General features: G+C 43.3%; 1 protein-coding gene across 2 annotated transcripts in view; it reads right to left on the bottom strand.

The window, feature by feature from the left end:
• Nucleotides 1–18,268, bottom strand: part of trappc9 (trafficking protein particle complex subunit 9) — a 153,441-nt gene that overhangs the window by 40,610 nt on the left and 94,563 nt on the right. The window contains exons 20-21 of one of the 2 annotated variants that reach the window (XM_083680159.1): nucleotides 14,052–14,205; nucleotides 9,060–9,150 (exon numbers count right to left, since the gene is read on the bottom strand). In XM_083680159.1, the coding sequence (XP_083536285.1) occupies nucleotides 9,060–9,150; nucleotides 14,052–14,205 (245 nt within the window). Of the gene's footprint in view, nucleotides 1–9,059; nucleotides 9,151–13,813; nucleotides 14,206–18,268 lie in introns of those variants that run through there. The other variant, XM_083680158.1, reaches the window with a different exon arrangement.

An 18,268-nucleotide genomic window follows, 5' to 3' on the forward strand; every position in this document is an offset into this window, starting at 1 on the left:
TCTGTCTCTATTTGTTAAACTAAAAGTACCATAAAAATTATAGACCGCTCATTTCTTTGTAATCGGGCAAACTAACAAAATCAGCAGGGGATCAAATAATTATTTCCCCCACTGTATATGTGTGTGTGTATATATATACACACACATATATAGCAGCCATGTAAATTCAAATGAGAAAATCAGCTGTAGATTCACATTTCCCTGTCGTAGCTAGCTCCCTTTTCACCTATGGTAGGGCAAAACACTACAGTGCATGTCCTGAATGTGGGCCTTCAACACTCCTTAAAACACCAATCTGTTTGCATTTCCCATAGAGCATGTGATTGATGGTGCTGGGGGAGGAGTATAAACAAGGCAGAAATCATTTCTGAAGTCTGGCGGCTGAAATGGCCGCGTCACATTATTGCCTCTCAGTAGCACTTGCGACGGTGTGGCGGAGCATTCAAGACACACTCACACCAAACCAAAGGCTTGGCTTTGTTTTGTTGAGGAATGTCAGGTGATTTGTCTTTCAGGGATGAAAAAGCAGCCTTTGGGGAAACTCTTTGTTTCCTTTAAAGAAATCAATGAAAGGGGTGTTTTTATTTGATAGAATGTGGAGAAGGGGGCAAGGGGGTTGGGGAAATAGGTTTACAATAAGGTAAGTAAAAGATACTGGGTGATAGTGTAAGGTAACAAGGTAAATAAATTAATGTTTAGGCTGTGAAAACATGTTGGTCGTGTGAAACAAGCATAGTAACACTGAACAAAATAGATGTAGCAATAGGGATATTAACTCAATTCAAAAATACTTAATTCCCAATGCCAAGTGGTAGGTACAGTATTCCATATAATCTGCTTACTGGTACACATTAACCAACATACACGTACAACTGCCTTGATGAACCGGTTGAAAGACACTCACACTGTATTACTTGTGTAATTCACTACCATTAGTCCAAAAAAGGAAAAAACACCCACTGTTAACTGTCATTTCATATTTCTAGACCTACTGTACATCTGGTTTGAACCTTGCAAAGACATGCCATAGGTTTTTCATAACATGGATGAATTTACTTATACTGTAGTCAGAACGTCAGATATTGAGCACTGCAAAAAGAAACAAAGTTTTTAAATTTTTTGCAACTGTTTCTTTCCCAATTCCTATAAACTCATTTTCTTTCAAAGCGTCTAACTAGGTTTCCCTTTCTCCCTCTCTTACCTCCACCCCACCACTCTGAATAAACGGCCAACAATGTGTGTGTGCTATCTCTGCTGGATGAGTTAAGATTTATTTCCAGAGCTCATCCAAACTGACATGGTGACAGGCTGAATTGTTCTCTGGCCATGATAAATGCCCTATAAACAGGCGCTCCCGGGCTTTTAAATGTGCTAACACTATATCCATACTCGCAGAGCAACGTGGGCTGAAACTGTGCTGGGGGACCAGCAGCACAGCACTTGGCTCTGATCACCACATTAGAACAGAGAGATAGGATTAGGTTTTGATCCCAGCCCAAGCAAAACAAATAAACGTTTCATGTTTGTGTTTCCCAAGGATGAAATTCATACCCAACAAAAAGCCAGTTCAACAAAGCTCTCCTAAATAGCCTTGCATATGTTTTGATAATCCTATGTGGTACATTCTGTCAGTGAGGAGGATTACTCACTTTAACAACCTTGTACTGTGGTAAAAACAATACTCTCAGGTTGATATCTACATCAGGTACATGTACACAAGGGTGGGTCCGCTCTGCGCCCTGGGCTGAACTGACATGGCAGAGTGATGTCTGGGACTCTCCAAGACGCAGACCACCACATCACCATGTGCTTAGCACACATCTGTGCTCCCTCCCTCCCTCACCCACCTCCCCTGCCGAATTGAGTCAGTGTTGCATCTCTAAATCAGACTGTCGCACAGGGAGAGGCTCCAGAAATAGGTGTGTGTGTTGTACATCCCCCCCCCCCCCCCCACCCCACCCCTCCTGTCTCCTCTCTCTCTGTCACAGCACAACGCCTGGGCCCAGAGACCTTAAAGAGGGGTGATGGACAGTGCCTAGATGACAGGGCTGAAAAACAAGCAGATAAATCAGTCTGCACGCCTTCCAAGGGCTCCTCCCCAGTGCCCATCACTCAGCCTGACGGGCGGCACCTGACACCCGCCGAGCACCGCCCCTGATTTACTCCTCGCAGCGCTGGCCAAGTGGGGTGGTGGCCCTTCTTACAACTCTTTAGGCCCCATTTACCTCTGGGCCTGTTTATCAACAGACCTTCAACCACCCCAACCCCTGTTCACTGGGGCTATTGTATGCCCTCAGGAATAGACTAGAGAAATGAGTGGCCTGCAGTCCAACTTTCAGACAGCGTAATTTAAAACTGGAATAAACTACTGAGTTCATAAGTATCAGTGGTGGCTTGATAATGAAGATGAGGGCACTAAAAGAAACAACATACAAGACATGTACAGTATGACAAAGTGAGCCTGCCCCATGAGCATTTTACAAAATGAGCATCAAAAGACAACGTTAAGCCAACATGGAAAAATAACCCTCAATGTTTTAGAACTGTTAATTCCAACCAACATGTGACTGAACAACCATGAAATTACAATGTCAATCCAACAGCTAGAGAGCTCCAACATTTGCAAAACTCTCTGTTATACAACAGTTTAGTTCGTTTTTGATCATTGCAAAACTGTAAAAAAAAAAAACGCCCATGGGGTAGTTCCCTAGTTAAAATAAATCCAGCGTATTGCTGGCACAAGAAATGGATGACAATCTCTAAATGACAACACATGCGTGACTGTTTTTTAAGCCATGATCAGGCAGGCAGGCAGCCTGCTTGGCCAGTGCAGAGGGCCCAGAGTCAGCAGCGGTGGAGGAACAGTAAGGCTGGAGATGGAGCCACGCTGGGAGAGAGAGAGGCCTCCAGGGGGGATCATGGTGGCTGGCTGGGCTGATGCCATCATAAGCTAGGCTTTCAGCAGGCTTACCATTCCCCTCTCCCACAGGTCCTATCAGTCTTCTGATGGCAGCAGAGGAGAATGGGGTTAATGTATGCTCAGAGACTGTAGCACAACCAAAACAACTATTGGTTAACAGGAATGCATGTCCTGTACAGCAGGTAAATGATCACTGTACAGTATGTGATGTGTAGTGGCTAGAATATGACCTTTGTTACACATTTATTACATGGTAATTATCGGTTTATTATAAATTAACGCCCCAAATGATTATAAATTAACCCCCCCAAATGACAACCCCCCCCTAACCACCACCATAACGCTAGTGGCAACTGGACCCATGACCAAAGCCTTAAAGACACATTACATTGTGAGCTGTCCCTGGTGTGTGCTGAGAAGCCACCAGTCTGTGACCACTCCAAATGGCCATCTGTCTGTGCAGGGGAGGGTGGATGGGTCAGTGGGTGGTTGGGGGGAGGGGGTGAGGCACTGTGAGCCAGTTCAAAAGAACCATCTTATTAAATTATCTCTTGCCTTTTACAGCATGAGCGTGCCCCCAACCCTCTCTTTCCATCTCTCTCTCCCAGCCCAAACATTTGTCTTTCCAGGTGGCAGGCTGTTGGTGTAGAGGGGAGGGTGGAATGAGGGGAGGGCAAAGTCTCTCTCACTCTCGCTCTCTCTCGCTGACTCGCTCTCTCTCACTCTCTCTCTCTCTCTCTCTCTCTCCATCTCACAGGAGTTACAGGAGCCATTGCTCAACAGGGGAGAGGGAGTTTGATGGGAGACTATAGCGTGCTACACTGTTACATTTAATAATGAATCCAACAGAGTTTTCTGAGATGTTTTACATTTTACAAATTAAGGATCCATTTAAAACAAGGATCTACTGTACATAGTCTGCCAAAGTCTACGGCTCACACAATGTGACTACAAGCACTAACTAAGCCAGACTGTATGCTGAACGATAACAACAGCAGCAAAGTGCAGTTCCCTGCTCCAGTAGTCCCCCCCCACCCCAGTGTCAACCCCCCCCCCACCCCAGTGTCAACCCCCTGGAGACCCACAGTTGACTCGGCTGATGACTATTTATTTAGTGACACTCTATTAAGCTGACATGGGGACCCCCAACACAAGGTGTGCCACTTTGGCTTTAATTAAATCGTCAGCAGAGGAGCCATAATCAATGAGGCCATTTACATAATGCACGGTTGCAAAAAACTCAACTATGCCACCTGCCCTGGTACTGTAGCGACACCGCAGCCGGGCGCAGAGGACAGGTGGAAGTCTCGGCACAAGACTGTAAGAGGAGCTGAGATTCTGTAGTCGAGGGTAAAATGCATCAACTCCAACCGACATTAGCACCGATAACTAGCGGTAAATCAGGTGAATAACAGCCATAGATCTTTGTATAAGATAACCTTTAGTATTGTCGAGAGAGAGCTAGGCACTCACTGGAAAAAAAGGTTTGTACGGTTAGTCCATTATTCAGTTTATGTACTGTAGTTCCAACTCCCTTCACTTGTTCAATTCCCCAGGATGTCCTATCACTCCCATTTAATGTTATCTATCCTAATCCCTCTCTCCCTCTGACTCATCCGTTTTGAGGACGAGAAGTACCCCCCCAATGTTTTCTAAAACAACACAATCATTTGTCACAGATAATTAGCCTGACCGGCCAGTAACCTTCTGTAAAACAATAGAGGAGAAAAGCCTCACACACTGAGGCACCTTGCCTCAGTTGACATTCAGACAGGGGTGTGTGTTTTTGTGCTATCCGTCTCTTGCACTGTCCTCAATATAGCACCCGCTGTCCTGTTGCAGCCTGGTAAAAAAAACCCTGCAGTGTTGACACAAGTTTCTCTATTTTTGAGCATTTCTTATGTAAGTCTAAGATCCTGAGTGCTGTGGCTGAGTGTACAGTATAACATCCCCAAACAGGTGTACAGTGAACATGTTGTCCCCCACAAATGATGTAGTGCCCCTCCTTGTGTGAATTGGTGATAATTGTTAACGCATATGACTGAAAAGCTACTGGAATGTGTAGTGCTTATTTGATTAATTATCAGTCTTGCTTCTTACAGCTTTGTGTTTATTTGAAGGCAGTCCACGGATTTGAGGTAGGCTGAAAAATTACCAGAACTTGTCGTGGTTTATTTGATTCATTTTCAAAGATTTGACAGTATTAAGGTGCAGTCTGAAAAGGGTTCTCTTTGCACCCTGTTATGACGTTTTTATTAATGATAACAACCTATCACTGTAGCCGCATCATCACAAGATGAACCGATCTCTATAGCGAGATGCATCATTCACCCAAGTTTCGTCAAAATTGTCCCAGTGGTGTCGGAGATAAAAATGTGTGACATACGAATGGACAGAAAGCGTGGGATATCCAATCCATAGTCCCCTCTCCGATTTCATAGTGGGAGACAACAAACAGATTTGTGTTGATGGTCTGCATTTTGAAAATGTAGATTTTTTCTAAACGATTTTCAAAATTTCCGAACAAAGTGTAGTCTAAATTTGTTACTCCAAAAATTAAAGAGGAAAGTCAGAAAGAAGCCACACTTGTGAGCATACTCCTTATCCTGCACAGCCAATCAATACAAACAAATGCATGTGGACAGGCTATCAAATAGTGAATTTTGAAAAATGTCTGCTCCTGGGGGCTAATCAACAAACATCCATTCTAGAGTCACCCATTACACCCACTTAGCCAACCAATAATATTGATGTTGCTTTCTTCCCATAGAGATGTACAACAGCAGACTGTGTAGAGTTGGGAGCGTTGGCCAGTGTGACACCAAGTGCATACAATATGGCGCACAAACTTTACAACTTGGTTTGTAGCAATAACAGCAGAAAAACAAGATCAACGAGTAAATACAAAATAAATACTATAGAAAAGAAAAATGTTCACTTCCGGAATGAACCAAATGATCATTTGTTTGTGTTTACAAGTTGTTAATGGAGTAGGGGGCGTAAACTTCAGTTTGAAGTTCAACATCTTAAGGATAATATAAACCCCCCGAAATGGACTTGCAGTGCCGGACATCAGCTGTTGTGTTTCTGCATGCACACACAATTAGAAGAGGCAGCCACCAGAGACAGAAAGGCCAAAATCAGCAGGTCCACTCCCCTAGAACACCACTGGACATAACATGTTTATATCCAAACCAAGTGTCGGGTAGGACACTCCATCTTTGATAGCGCTTTCGCCGGACCAAAACAGCATTCATAAATGAAATACTTATTTCAAGGGATCTCATTCCCTGATCGCTACCAATTAAATATAGTCATTACAACCATTAGGAAAGCTTTTAGAAAGCATGAATGTTACATACTGGACCATTTAAATCTCTAGAGCAGAAATATAATGATGATTAAATGGCATCATAAAAGTGATATTTCCAGTTCAAATTTCAATGCCTACTTCAGCCTCATCTACATCTCAAGTTGAAATTCAGCACATAAGAAAAAAATATAATTCATTTAAATAAACCTTGCATTACTTGTCTGTAATCAGGTAGTGAATATCCACCTCTCCCAGGCCTGACAAAGACAAAACAGTGATTCATTATAACAGCTCCACTGCAGTGCGATGGCTGGGGAGCTCCTACCCAAAAGGGGAATTATTTACTAATGGCCCTATAGCTCCCTTGCTCCCCATTCAATAATAATAAACTTGTCAACAAACACAAAGGCATAAACCGATTTCTGGCACTTTCCGTGTTTCTCTTTTATTGGAAAGTGCATGATAAAATATTCATGGGTTGCTATGGTAGTGCAAAGAAGTTTCTCAAGCCGGAGGAGAGTGGGGAGAGACGCAGCAACTTGAACCATGACATCAGAGACCCTCTTTATCCAGTTACCCATCATGCTCAGCATAACCATAAATCCCCCCTGCAAAATACTGTGAAGCAATAAACACAGGCCTTTAACATGAAGTTGTCTTACAATGACAAGCAGCATCAAGTCTGAAAAATACATTTCAAAATATTTACATGTACATGCCATCTATGCCACTGTCAGTCAAACGTTTCCTCTCAGCATAAGATTACTGGGAACTAATCCTCTCCCTCAGACGAGGTGGTTGACTGGGCTCTGTGAGGAGGAAATGTGAGGCAGAGGAGAGGGGAAGCACAAGGCTGAGACAAGCTACCATGGGATCATCTCTGTTCTGAGCTAAACATTATGGAAGGAACCAGAGCAGGGACTATAGTAATAACCAGGAACGGTTTAACATATACAGCTCTGTTCTTGTTGACTGCTTTTTTCCGATACAGGCATTACCCTCTGAGCTATTCAGACGCCGAAGACCCTAGTGAGGTCTTAAGAAAGTGCAACGTAGAAAATGGCTTGGATTTTCCACCCCACCATTCACTGTCATGACAAGGGATATGACCTGATGGAAAGTCATTCAAGATATACAGTCAGCCTGTCTCATCTCAGCCTAATATCATCTTATTGTATTCTGTGATGTTACCTGAAATAATACTAATGTGAATGATCTATTGGCTCTTATGACACATTACTGGTCATTGTTATCTTTGGGCAAAATTAATCTCATCGTTGAGGACACAGTCAAGACGTCAGAACAAATAGTCACTCACTAACCCGAATAACATCCTGGTTGAACTTGGCCAAAAATGAAAAGCAATTGAAAACATTGGGCAAGTCTAGGATTAGAATTTAGCGAGAGAGCTTTCTTTTCTGTTCTGACTGTTCCAAGGCAACACATTAGAGGACAATCTAATTCACACTAAGCACAAGCAATTAACATTAAAAAAGCAGAATAAATACTTTGCCAATACATGATTTAATTTCAAGTACATTTCAACGGTAGTGTGAGCACATGGCAGTATGAAACTGTACAGCGTCCCTTCTGATTGCAGTGGGCCAACAATGAAAAGGAACACTTGATTAACAATCTCATCCTTAATCAACACCCTGCAACCCTAACAGTTCTGCCCAGGTATTAAAAGCATCCTGTCTGTGTAATGATTTTTTATTTATTTTTACCCGCAGGGAGAATGCTTGGAGAAGGCCCATAATTGAGCCTATGATAGGTCTTGGCAACTCGGATCGAGGCTTCCTAACAGGACAAGCTGGGAGAAATTATCTGCAACATAATCATGGAGGCATGCACACGCCGATACACCCTGCAGACCGAATCATTAGACCAGCCAGGCTGCAACACTGTGCAGTGGTCATATAAATAACCCCATCAACGTTCTTCTTCAAAAAGACATGGGTCCTTTGATCACTCTGAAGCTAGTTGTGTTGACACCTCTGACAGGTGAGGAGCTCTCTGTTGATTAAGATGCTGTATAGTACATAGGATACAGAGGACATCCACGAGGTGTGTGCATATCAACAGGATAGAAAGGGTTTCCAGGGCAACATTATAACTGATCTAATCTAACCGGATTGGCTTTGTCACACTAACACATGCTCTTTTTACAAAAGCAGGAGTGACCTGGACTAGACCATGGACTAATCAAAACACTGAACTGAAGAAAAGGCTGGGTCCTTGAAAAAATAAACATCCTCAATAAATGAAAATTACTTCAGAGGATGATCACAGATGGTGAGGCCCAGGAAAGCCTCTCCAAATTCTCCCTGTGTCCCCAAGTGCTTCACACATTTCCCAGGCTGCCTTCAACACTTTCCCAAAATAGACCACTGCCTATTATGAATGCAAATAAAAAACATGACTTGAGACCATCGCTGAGGGTTTGTGTGTTAATTGTCAGGTGTAGTGGTTGGTTTGGCACCCTGGTGAATAAACATGATTGACACAAAATTCAAAAGGTTGATCGCGAATGTCTAACCATGATGTGTTCAATTTGGACACATCCGGATGAAGATAAAGTCTGTGGATGGAGAACCTAAGTACTTTGGGGACTGAGTACACACGTCACAGGCATGGCATGGCATAATTCTTATATAGTACAGTACACACATGCACGCACATACACACACACAGTAGTTTTCGGGGCAAGCAGCTCGGCAGCGGAGGGCCATGGGGGCCTGCTCAGTTACGCAAAGTAAACAACCTACATGACCCTGGATCAGATATTAAACCTAAAAAAGCCCATGTGGGCAGTCAGTCACTCACCCCACTGCAGTGGAGCCAGCTGCAGATGCTCCAGGACCAGCTGGTTCAGGACTCCCTCCACACTGGCCTCTCCCTGGCGTCGTAGAGACGGGTGGCAACTGGTTAAGGAGAAAAGCCTGGTGGGGGAGCTCTGGTGCCCCAAACATGAACAGATATACTGGCAACAGTATATTTACAGTGGCTATGTACTGTAGCATAATCTACATATTCATAACACCCTTATGAATGCAGGTCATTGTGAAAACACCTGATGACCTGATTAAGCAATGACCTGATTAAGCAATGTAATACTTCATAAGAAGCTGGTAATGCTTTATTCAGAAAGAGTTTACATTTAATCACAGGACTGAAATGTGAGAAATGTCAAATGAATAGACAAAATCAACCTACAGTACTAAGACAAAAAGAAAGAGAGAGGGGCTGTTGTAGATGATTCTTCAGTTGAGCTTGGACTTCAAGCAGAAGCAGATCAGAGCCCGTTGGTCCATGGTTGCCTAGTGACCCTGTTGGGAGAGCTGAGGGCAGTGACTTGCTGGTTGCCATAATGGTATGCACATGTTCAGTATATTGAATATGAGATATCGCTCGGACATACTGTACAGCAGAGGCACACACAATGCTGCTCAGCATGAGTTATACCGTCGTAGAGCATGCTGTATAAAACTAGTCCCAACTCTCAGTTACTTCTTGAAACACGACGAAACAGACCAGAATGCCCACGCCCCATTTTGCCTCATTGAGATAACAAGGGAAGCTACTGCCTAGTCACCAACTTATACATACATGCTAGTTTTCTTACTAAATGTAAGATCCAAACCTTCTAAAACCCCCACCTCTTGGTTTTATCCTCTTTGGTCGAGCTGCTTTTGAAGAAGCAGATTCTGGGTATCTCCGTATTCTAACATATCTGGTCGTACTGTACCAAGGTAAACAGGTCAAAGGTAATTTATTCCAGTCTATTAACAACAAATGGTGCTTTTAGAAAAATCCTATGCATTTATAAACCACATTAGAGATGATGTAATTAGATCCCTGAAAAACGAAATTGTCTTACTGTAACTATCCAAAAAGTAATAAAGTAAATGCATTTTCTGAACCATAACTGCAGGTAATTATCATGATTGTTCTGTAATAGGTTTTACAAGCCCTAGAGTAACTACAGTAACATCTCTCACATCACAGAAAACACACAAGTTAAAAAGCCTAAAGCACCCTCAATCCTCTGCTCAGCCATCTCTAATCCTCAAACGAGGTCATTAGCAGTGCAGCATGAATACTGTTAAGTAATAACTATCTTACAGTGAGGGAACGTCTGTGAGAAAGTCATGGGAAGGTGAGGATGGCATAGGGCAGATTCAGATACAAGTGATTTACCTACCGTCATCTGTGAAAGTTTATGAAGACTTAGATTGTTATTTTTCCTTTTAAACACAGAACTAAAAAAGTTCACTATCATCCTAACTCGAGATCCGTGTGCGTAAGTCCAATTATCGCACACATTTCCCATTGACATTAATGCAATGTCGGAGACACGTGCGCAGATCCCGAGTTAGGATTCCACCCATAAAGACTAACTAGAAATGTTAAGTATTATTACAAACTATTCTTTTGGCCAAGTCAATGAAATTGGCTCCTCTCATCCACAGATGAAGAGCCCAAATTGACTATGTACTGGAGAGCTCCACACCACCATTGAAATATTTTGATGGATACGAGTGTTGTGTGCGTGTGCACCAGAGACACTCCAACAGTACCGTGACTCCATGTACATACACTGTACAGTACTCTATATCGCCAGCGTGCAGGTTCTCTCCCGCAGGTATCCGTCTTAAACACAAGCTGCTGAATAAAGCATTTGCAGGCTAAAAACAGGTGACGTAAAACCCTACAGGTGACGTAAAACCCTACAGGTGACGTAAAACCCACTACAGGTGGTTTAAAACCCACTACAGGTGGTTTAAAACCCACTACAGGTGACTTAAAACCCTACAGGTGATGTTTTTTATTCAAAAGGCTGGTAATAGGAGGACAGGTGCTGTGGTACAGAGTCTTGTCACGTTACCTGCAGTGTGCCACTTTAGCTTGGCTCGTTACATGGAGTAGCTAATGGTAGGGATACAGCCTGGTCCCCAGGAGCTAAACTACAACGGAAACGGAACTAGGCAGCACCCCCTTGTAATATAGATTTCCTACGTCCCTGCCAGTAACACCACTCTAATTCCTTGGCCAGGAACCACATTTTCTCGCCACACAGACACACTGTTTTGCCTGTACAAATCTGATGGGAGTACAAAAGAGTACATTGAGGTGCTAACTGTTCAACCTTTCCATAGTGATCATTAAGCCAATTGGAGAGTTGGCTATGGATGCTAATGTCCCAGCGCTCAAATAAACATTGCTGCCATAAAGTAATTACCCTGATAATATGTTATGATAAGGACAACTAGATAATTTACACAGCTGACAGTTTGAATAATGGGTAAAATTAGGTGTTAGATGTAACAATATCGCCTACAGCTGAATATTTCCCTTTCCTCAGTTCCAGGGACTGCAGTACATAGGCAGAGAAAGTGTTGCCACCAACACTATTGGACAGGTAAATCCAATGCCAAACGTTGCTATTACTATACAGTATGACAGAATGAGTCTTCCGAGTGAGGGGAAGAGAGTGGTGATTTGTAGCTGTCACTGCCTCACACAGGCTCCCACAGGGCATCATATGGAGCTCTGCAGATGGGGCACACACTGTACCAGGCTGGAGGAAACTTCCCCCTCGCCTCTGACATCCATCCGGATCCCTCTCCAGGCCTGGCTCATGTAAGGAGTCTGTGCCCTTGCCATGTGGAGGGGTACAGGGGCTGGGAGCTGGAGGAGATGGGGAAGGGGGGAGAGGAGGTGTCTGAGAATGAGCCCATCTCAAACCTGAAGACTTGACATGAACTTGGAAAAACCTCTCCTTGAAGGGAGGCTAAAACAGGGCTCTGCCTCACTGGCTGGCTGTGAAGTAGGTCTGTTTGGCTATTTTGAAGTGATTGTCATCATCAGAGTACAAACATTACACTTCAGTTATGAATCACTTCTTGGAAATTAACAATACCTGTTATGAACAAAAGTATATTTAGTTTGCATAACTGGGGCCACAATCCTAGCTTCCTGGCCAGCCCTAATATGGTGTTTGGTGTGATTCATTTGAAAATGAAACCCAAACCCAATTTTCTAATATGACAATATCAGATACTCAGGGGTGTAGTAGTGCATAATAACGCTAACCTTACTAACCTTTTGTAATGGTGAGTAGTGTTAACATATCTATTATTCCCATATGGTCCAATGAACAAGTGTTTGGTTGAAGAGAATGTCCTGTCATGTATGAGATAGCATTATCACCTCCAGTACAACAGAGAGGAGGCAGCCTAACTATCTGAACTCTCTGTATTAGAGCATATACCTGAATATATACCTAAACCAAACTCAATAAAATAATCAAACAACCCGATTATGAGCTGTGTTTTATCATCTGCAGCACTCAAGAGTTACTGCAAGAACACATTTTTAATGTAATTTGCTACCTTCATTCCTGCCAAATCGCTTGTAGATAAAACAAATGCACATAATCATGTGAGTGTTTATGCAAAAATGAAATGGAAAATATGATGGCAAGTTCAAATAGCTCAGGGACCAGATTAATAATTAATTGCACCACCACCCCCCCAACAACTTGACAGGCAATTCGGAACAATACAGAGTCTGTGCATTGGTAATTGCCACTTCATTACTGAAGAGCTCGGGATGGAAAACCTCCCTGCATATTGACTAGGTAGCCTTTCGTTTGGTCTTACATCTATACTTGGTATTAAAGTTTCCACCCAACTGACTTCAGCGATTTCCCCCGACAGCACTGCCATGACATGTACCAAGCATCCGAGTGGAACATTTGACATTGGGGGGCTGGCGGGATTAGAAAGGCCATACTATGACACATTCTACAACTCACTAAAAAGTCTGCCTCACAAACACACTATCTATTTAACCGGGTGTGGACACAGAGGTTAAGATTCAGACATGCTGTGTCTTATCTCTAATGGCAAGCCAGCCAGGGGGATAGAAAAATTGCCGGACAGAAGACAAAAACAAAGTCTGGAAAGGTGAGAGGAGAAAGGATGGGTCATCTCTCAGTTGGAGGCGACACGGCCAGTGGATTGTCAGAGCACAGAGGCCGACACGATGACAATGATGAGGTCAGAGGTCACCCTGCGGGAAGTACAGTACACACAGTCCCCTGTACATATCATACTGTGCTAAATGCTCTATAATCAACAGGTAAACCCAGACATAAGAGTATATACACTCACCGAGGACTTTATTAGGAACACCTGTACAGCTTCTCATTCATGCAATGGTGTGGGGAATGTTTTCTTGGCACACTTTGGGCCCGTTAATACCAATCAATCATCACTTGAATGCCACAGCCTACTTGAGTATTGTTGCTGACCATGTGCATCCCTTCATGGCCACAATTTACCCATCTTCTAATGGCTACTTCCAGCATCATACTGCACCATGTCACAAGGCAAAAGTAGTCTCAAACTGGTTTCATGAACATGACAATGAGTTCAGTGTTCTTCAGTGGCCTTCCCAGTCACTGGATCCGAATCCAGTAGAACACCTTTGGGATGTGGTAGAACGGATATGCATATATACACTCTGCTGCAAGTACTTCACCATACGCTTTCCCATCTGTCACTGCAGTGAAACAAGCATCCACCCTAACCTGAGGGCCTCCAGATGCAGGATCCAGATGCCGTCTAACAGTGATCTGAATACCACCAACACAACAACAACAACAACATTCAACCCACGCTATACCTGATGGACTACACTGAACTCCAGACCCCTCCCACTGTTTTGAGAAGTGCACAGTCAACATATTGTTCTATACGACTGGTATGTTCTGACTGGTTTTCCATCAAGGTTGAGCCAGTGAAAGGATATGATGCTCCAGCGGATGCCCAGCTTGCTGTTGATCTGGCATCCTTGGGCATGCAGGCGCTCCTCCTCCAGCTGCTTGGGGTTGGTGAAGCGCACAGCCTCCTGGTCTGGCTGGGGAAGGCTCTCAAAGTCAAACTTGTCCACCTGGATCGCCATCCTATTGGGGAGAAGGGACAGGAGGTCAGACAGAAGACACACACAAGAGGTCTTTCTGAAACTACAGCAGACTCCACTGCTGAGAGAATAGAAGTGTTCGAAGCAGGTGACTAGTGTCTTGCTTTGTAAAACCTTTTCCCTGTCCATTCAGCAGTTACCCGTTACAAATAGGAATATTTCATGGAAAGTAGAAGTGAATGAGGTCTAAACATTAACAACCCAGGCAGATTTTGATCAGATCAAATGATTTGATCAGGGATCCTTAAAGTCTGTTATATTCGGTTGACATTTTAATAACAGAGAAAGAGTGTAAACAGCCTCCGCTCAAAACCTGCTTATCTTCAGATAAAGGTGATGGAAAACAACTTTTCTGAGAGATGCTGAGAGTACTAAAAAAAATAAGAAAGCCAGAAGGTGATAAGATGAATGCCCACCCACAACCTCTCTTTACTGAATGTTTGTTCACCTTTCAAAATACTGTATGAAACCAAACAAAGTGGTGTGAATTAATAAGGTGGAATACAGTATGTGTGTCCATACTCCTCCAACAGTTAGGTGACCAGAGGAAGATCGGACAAACTAAGGGCTGCTTGACGATCTTCTCTTTGAAGAACAGAACGTACATCTAAAAGGAAAAACAACATGACTGGTAGAGTCTTCGGTTTCAGCTTGTACAGAGTCTCTAGCCTAAATCTTTAAAGACATCACAGATGGCGAGCAACACTAGTCTAGAATGGACACATGCATTAACATCATTCTATCAGGTGCTACAACAGATCAATGGGATGGATAATTTAGGCCGTGTTTGTGGAAAGTTCTTGAGTGAAATGTTGCTTACTTTTGACTGATGCCATCAATACTTGGTGGTTTGGCAAGCGTCCAGTTGCCACTGATAAATTATTTATCTATTTAAAGCAAACACCCTTAGGCTCCACCAAGCCTCTCATCTTGTGGTGTGTGTTTTTTTTTCTACTTTCCCCTCCTTTATTTATTAACAGGAGCCAGTGAGAGTTCATTGCCTGAGGTTACAACAACAGTGTCACATCCGGGATTCAAAGTATGGGCTTAAATGCTGTGCCTCACTCACTCGCTAATCAAAATCAAACAAAATCCCGGACTAATTACCTCAGGCAACATTCATGCCTTGTATTCAGTCCAGGATAAAAGAATCAATTGGATGCAGCAGTACATTTACAACAAAGTTTGAGAATGGAGCGAGGGAAAGAAGACAGACAGAGGGAGGGAAGGAGGAGAGGAGAGGTGAGGCTGGCTGTTCTCAGGGACTGCCGTCCCTGCATAGTGTGAGATGGAATCAGATTCACACATCTCTGCTGTTTTAGCAACCTCCCTGCTGTTCTTCCAATGCCAATTAGAAGAGGACACCAATGGCAAGATGGCCCACCCAGCATGCGCTGAGAACTTCCGTACTGGGAGGTGGGAGCAGAAGCCAGCCAGCCAGCCCTGTCGCGGGTTTGGACCTGCTGTGGACAGAGAAGCAACTCAGGTGGCCCCGCTGAAAAACTCTTTCACCCATAAAGCCCTTTCAGAGTATGGGCCTGCAGCACTGTGAAGAATAGAGCTTGTGTGACCTAGGGAAGGGAAATCCTCCACATAAAAACTACCATGTCATCCATTCATTCCAATCACTCTGTAGTTAGTGTTTGACATCTGAATGCCACCTGTTTATATGGCAGAATCGGATTTCATCTTTGCATTGTGTTCCTTTTTCGTAGAATTTCAGCCCCTAGTTGGGGCCCCTAGTCTCAAACCCTAGTCTTAAACTCTAACCTAACATCCTGGATGGAGCGATTTTGAAAACCTCAGTGTGTCGTTAACTGTGATGGATGTGACATTAAATAACATGGCTTCATTGAAGAAGAATTGACTCCCACAACAGTTCAAGAGTGATAAGAGAGTTGTGGGGAAAACACTCAAACCACAAGGTTAAGAGCCGTCCGCCAGAGGGCCACGTTTTTATTACACCCCGACACCTTTAGAGCAATTGGCACTGTAACTATTGTGGCTCATCGGCCTTCTCATCTCCACTACAGGACTGTATACACAGACCTATTGTAACCATCTTGGGAATCCTGCACTTCAAGAGGGCAAAGAAATAGCTCAGTCCTTTTACTAACTTTGTCAAGAGTAATGGACTTCTCTCCAGGTGTAAAACGGAGAGAGTCAGACACCATCAGAATCCTTTCTCACACAGGCAAATGGAATGGAGCAGTGCACTTTACACTCAAATCTCCCTTAGTGGTGATCTGTAAACTGGGAGTGTTCCATCGCTCTGGAGTAAGAACATATATTATACAAAGTGACTCTCAATGGGGGGCAACTAAGTGCAAATGACCAGGTCATAGGAGGCAAGCTGGTGATGAGGTTTCTATACAAAGCTGTTTGTGTGTCACTCCCTCCACTTTGATACCCAGACTAAGTCACTGTCACTGTGATAGTAACCACAAACACTAACCGCAGTGATTTCTTTATGAATGTATTACAGGAAGGCAGCCACTTGTGCTCGCCTATTTCAAGTGTATTGTTTTGGTACAGCACAGCACAGCGAGCCCACACTAGATCGATATATTAATCCAGTAGAGAGGCGTTGGAGGTTCCTTCAGGAGTAATTTCTAGTGCAGTGAGAACAGGATGGAGTTGACCACTGTAATCCTACTGTACCGGGATCAGCCAGGGCCCCTGTGTGTGCCCTCTCAATATACATCTTCATCCAACTGATACATTATCATACAAATCCACAAACTGTATATTGAACCAAGACCATATGTCAAAAAGACAATATTTTCAGGTTGTGGTTTGCTTTCATAAACCTCAGATATCCTAGTTTTGAGCTCAGATGTACTTCCTGGAAAACTCTCATAGTGATGTGTTTTGTGTCAAAATGCTATTATTGACTATTCCAGGGAGTGAATCGAAGTTTGCTATTAGGATATCTATGAGGCTCTGCAAAATAATGACATTTCAGGACCATGTCAGTGGTGGGCTGACGAGAAATACACAAAAAAATAAAATAATAATAATAATTCTTGAGAAATTCTGTTAATACGGCATGTCCACCTTATGGCAGTGACCAATGTCAGTCTTTAAAGGAGTATCCTTTTTTTTATTATTGGTTTATGAGAGACAAAAAAAGCACACAACATTAGAGACAATGCAATTATCATTTCACAGGCCTACACAACAAAGGAGAGCACAAATTAAACAACAATTAAGACCTCTGAACAAAGACAAACTGAAAGCTTCTGCTTTTCCTGCACCACACACATGTTCACCTTTGAAGATTAGTGGCACTGGGCTTATGTCACTGACTGAAGTCTCATCTTCAAATGAGCACTGCTTTCCATTCCAAGCCATCTTCAAAAGGACACATTCTGCCAGAAAATGCCTTGTTTTAGTCCCTAAATATTAAAACGCTGTGGTTTTAGAGATCTTTCACTAGTAATGACCGACAACAAAAACAGTCCCAGGCCACACAGCCAGTACAGTACCTTTGTTTGCAATGGCCACAGTAATGTCATCAGTGAAGGCAATGAGGTGACTTGAAATGTCTTAATTAACCATGCTAGTTTGATAAAAGGAGCGAAAATTACTATGTAAACACAATAGATTCTAGATAAAGTCATAGAACAAAATCACTACTGTAAAATAACTCCTGTAGCATATTATAGAGCTGTTGCCAAACCAATGAAGACTCCTGTGCTGTAGCTACAATATATCTTCTCATTTGTAACACAATGGTATATAGAGTGGGAAAAGCTGTGCTGAGCAGGATAGGAGATGGTTAACAGTGTCCCTGCTCCACAACCACTGCCTTCTTCTCACATTGAATTGATTGTAGCGTCTTCCAGGGATTAAGCCCTATCAGGAGGCTAATCTAGTCTACTACCCAACTTTTAATAACTGGCTCTGGGTGTTGGTCCGGCAGAGCAAGGCTGCTGTGGAGGGTCTGCAGACATAATCCCCAGCCCATTTCACCTCCCTCCACCCCCCAGGAGATAACAGCCAGGCTGGCCTCTCTGGTGCTCTGACTGTCGGATGAGAGAAGA

This window comes from Argentina silus, assembly GCF_951799395.1.
Source record: "Argentina silus genome assembly, chromosome: 11".
Lineage (NCBI taxonomy): Eukaryota > Metazoa > Chordata > Actinopteri > Argentiniformes > Argentinidae > Argentina > Argentina silus.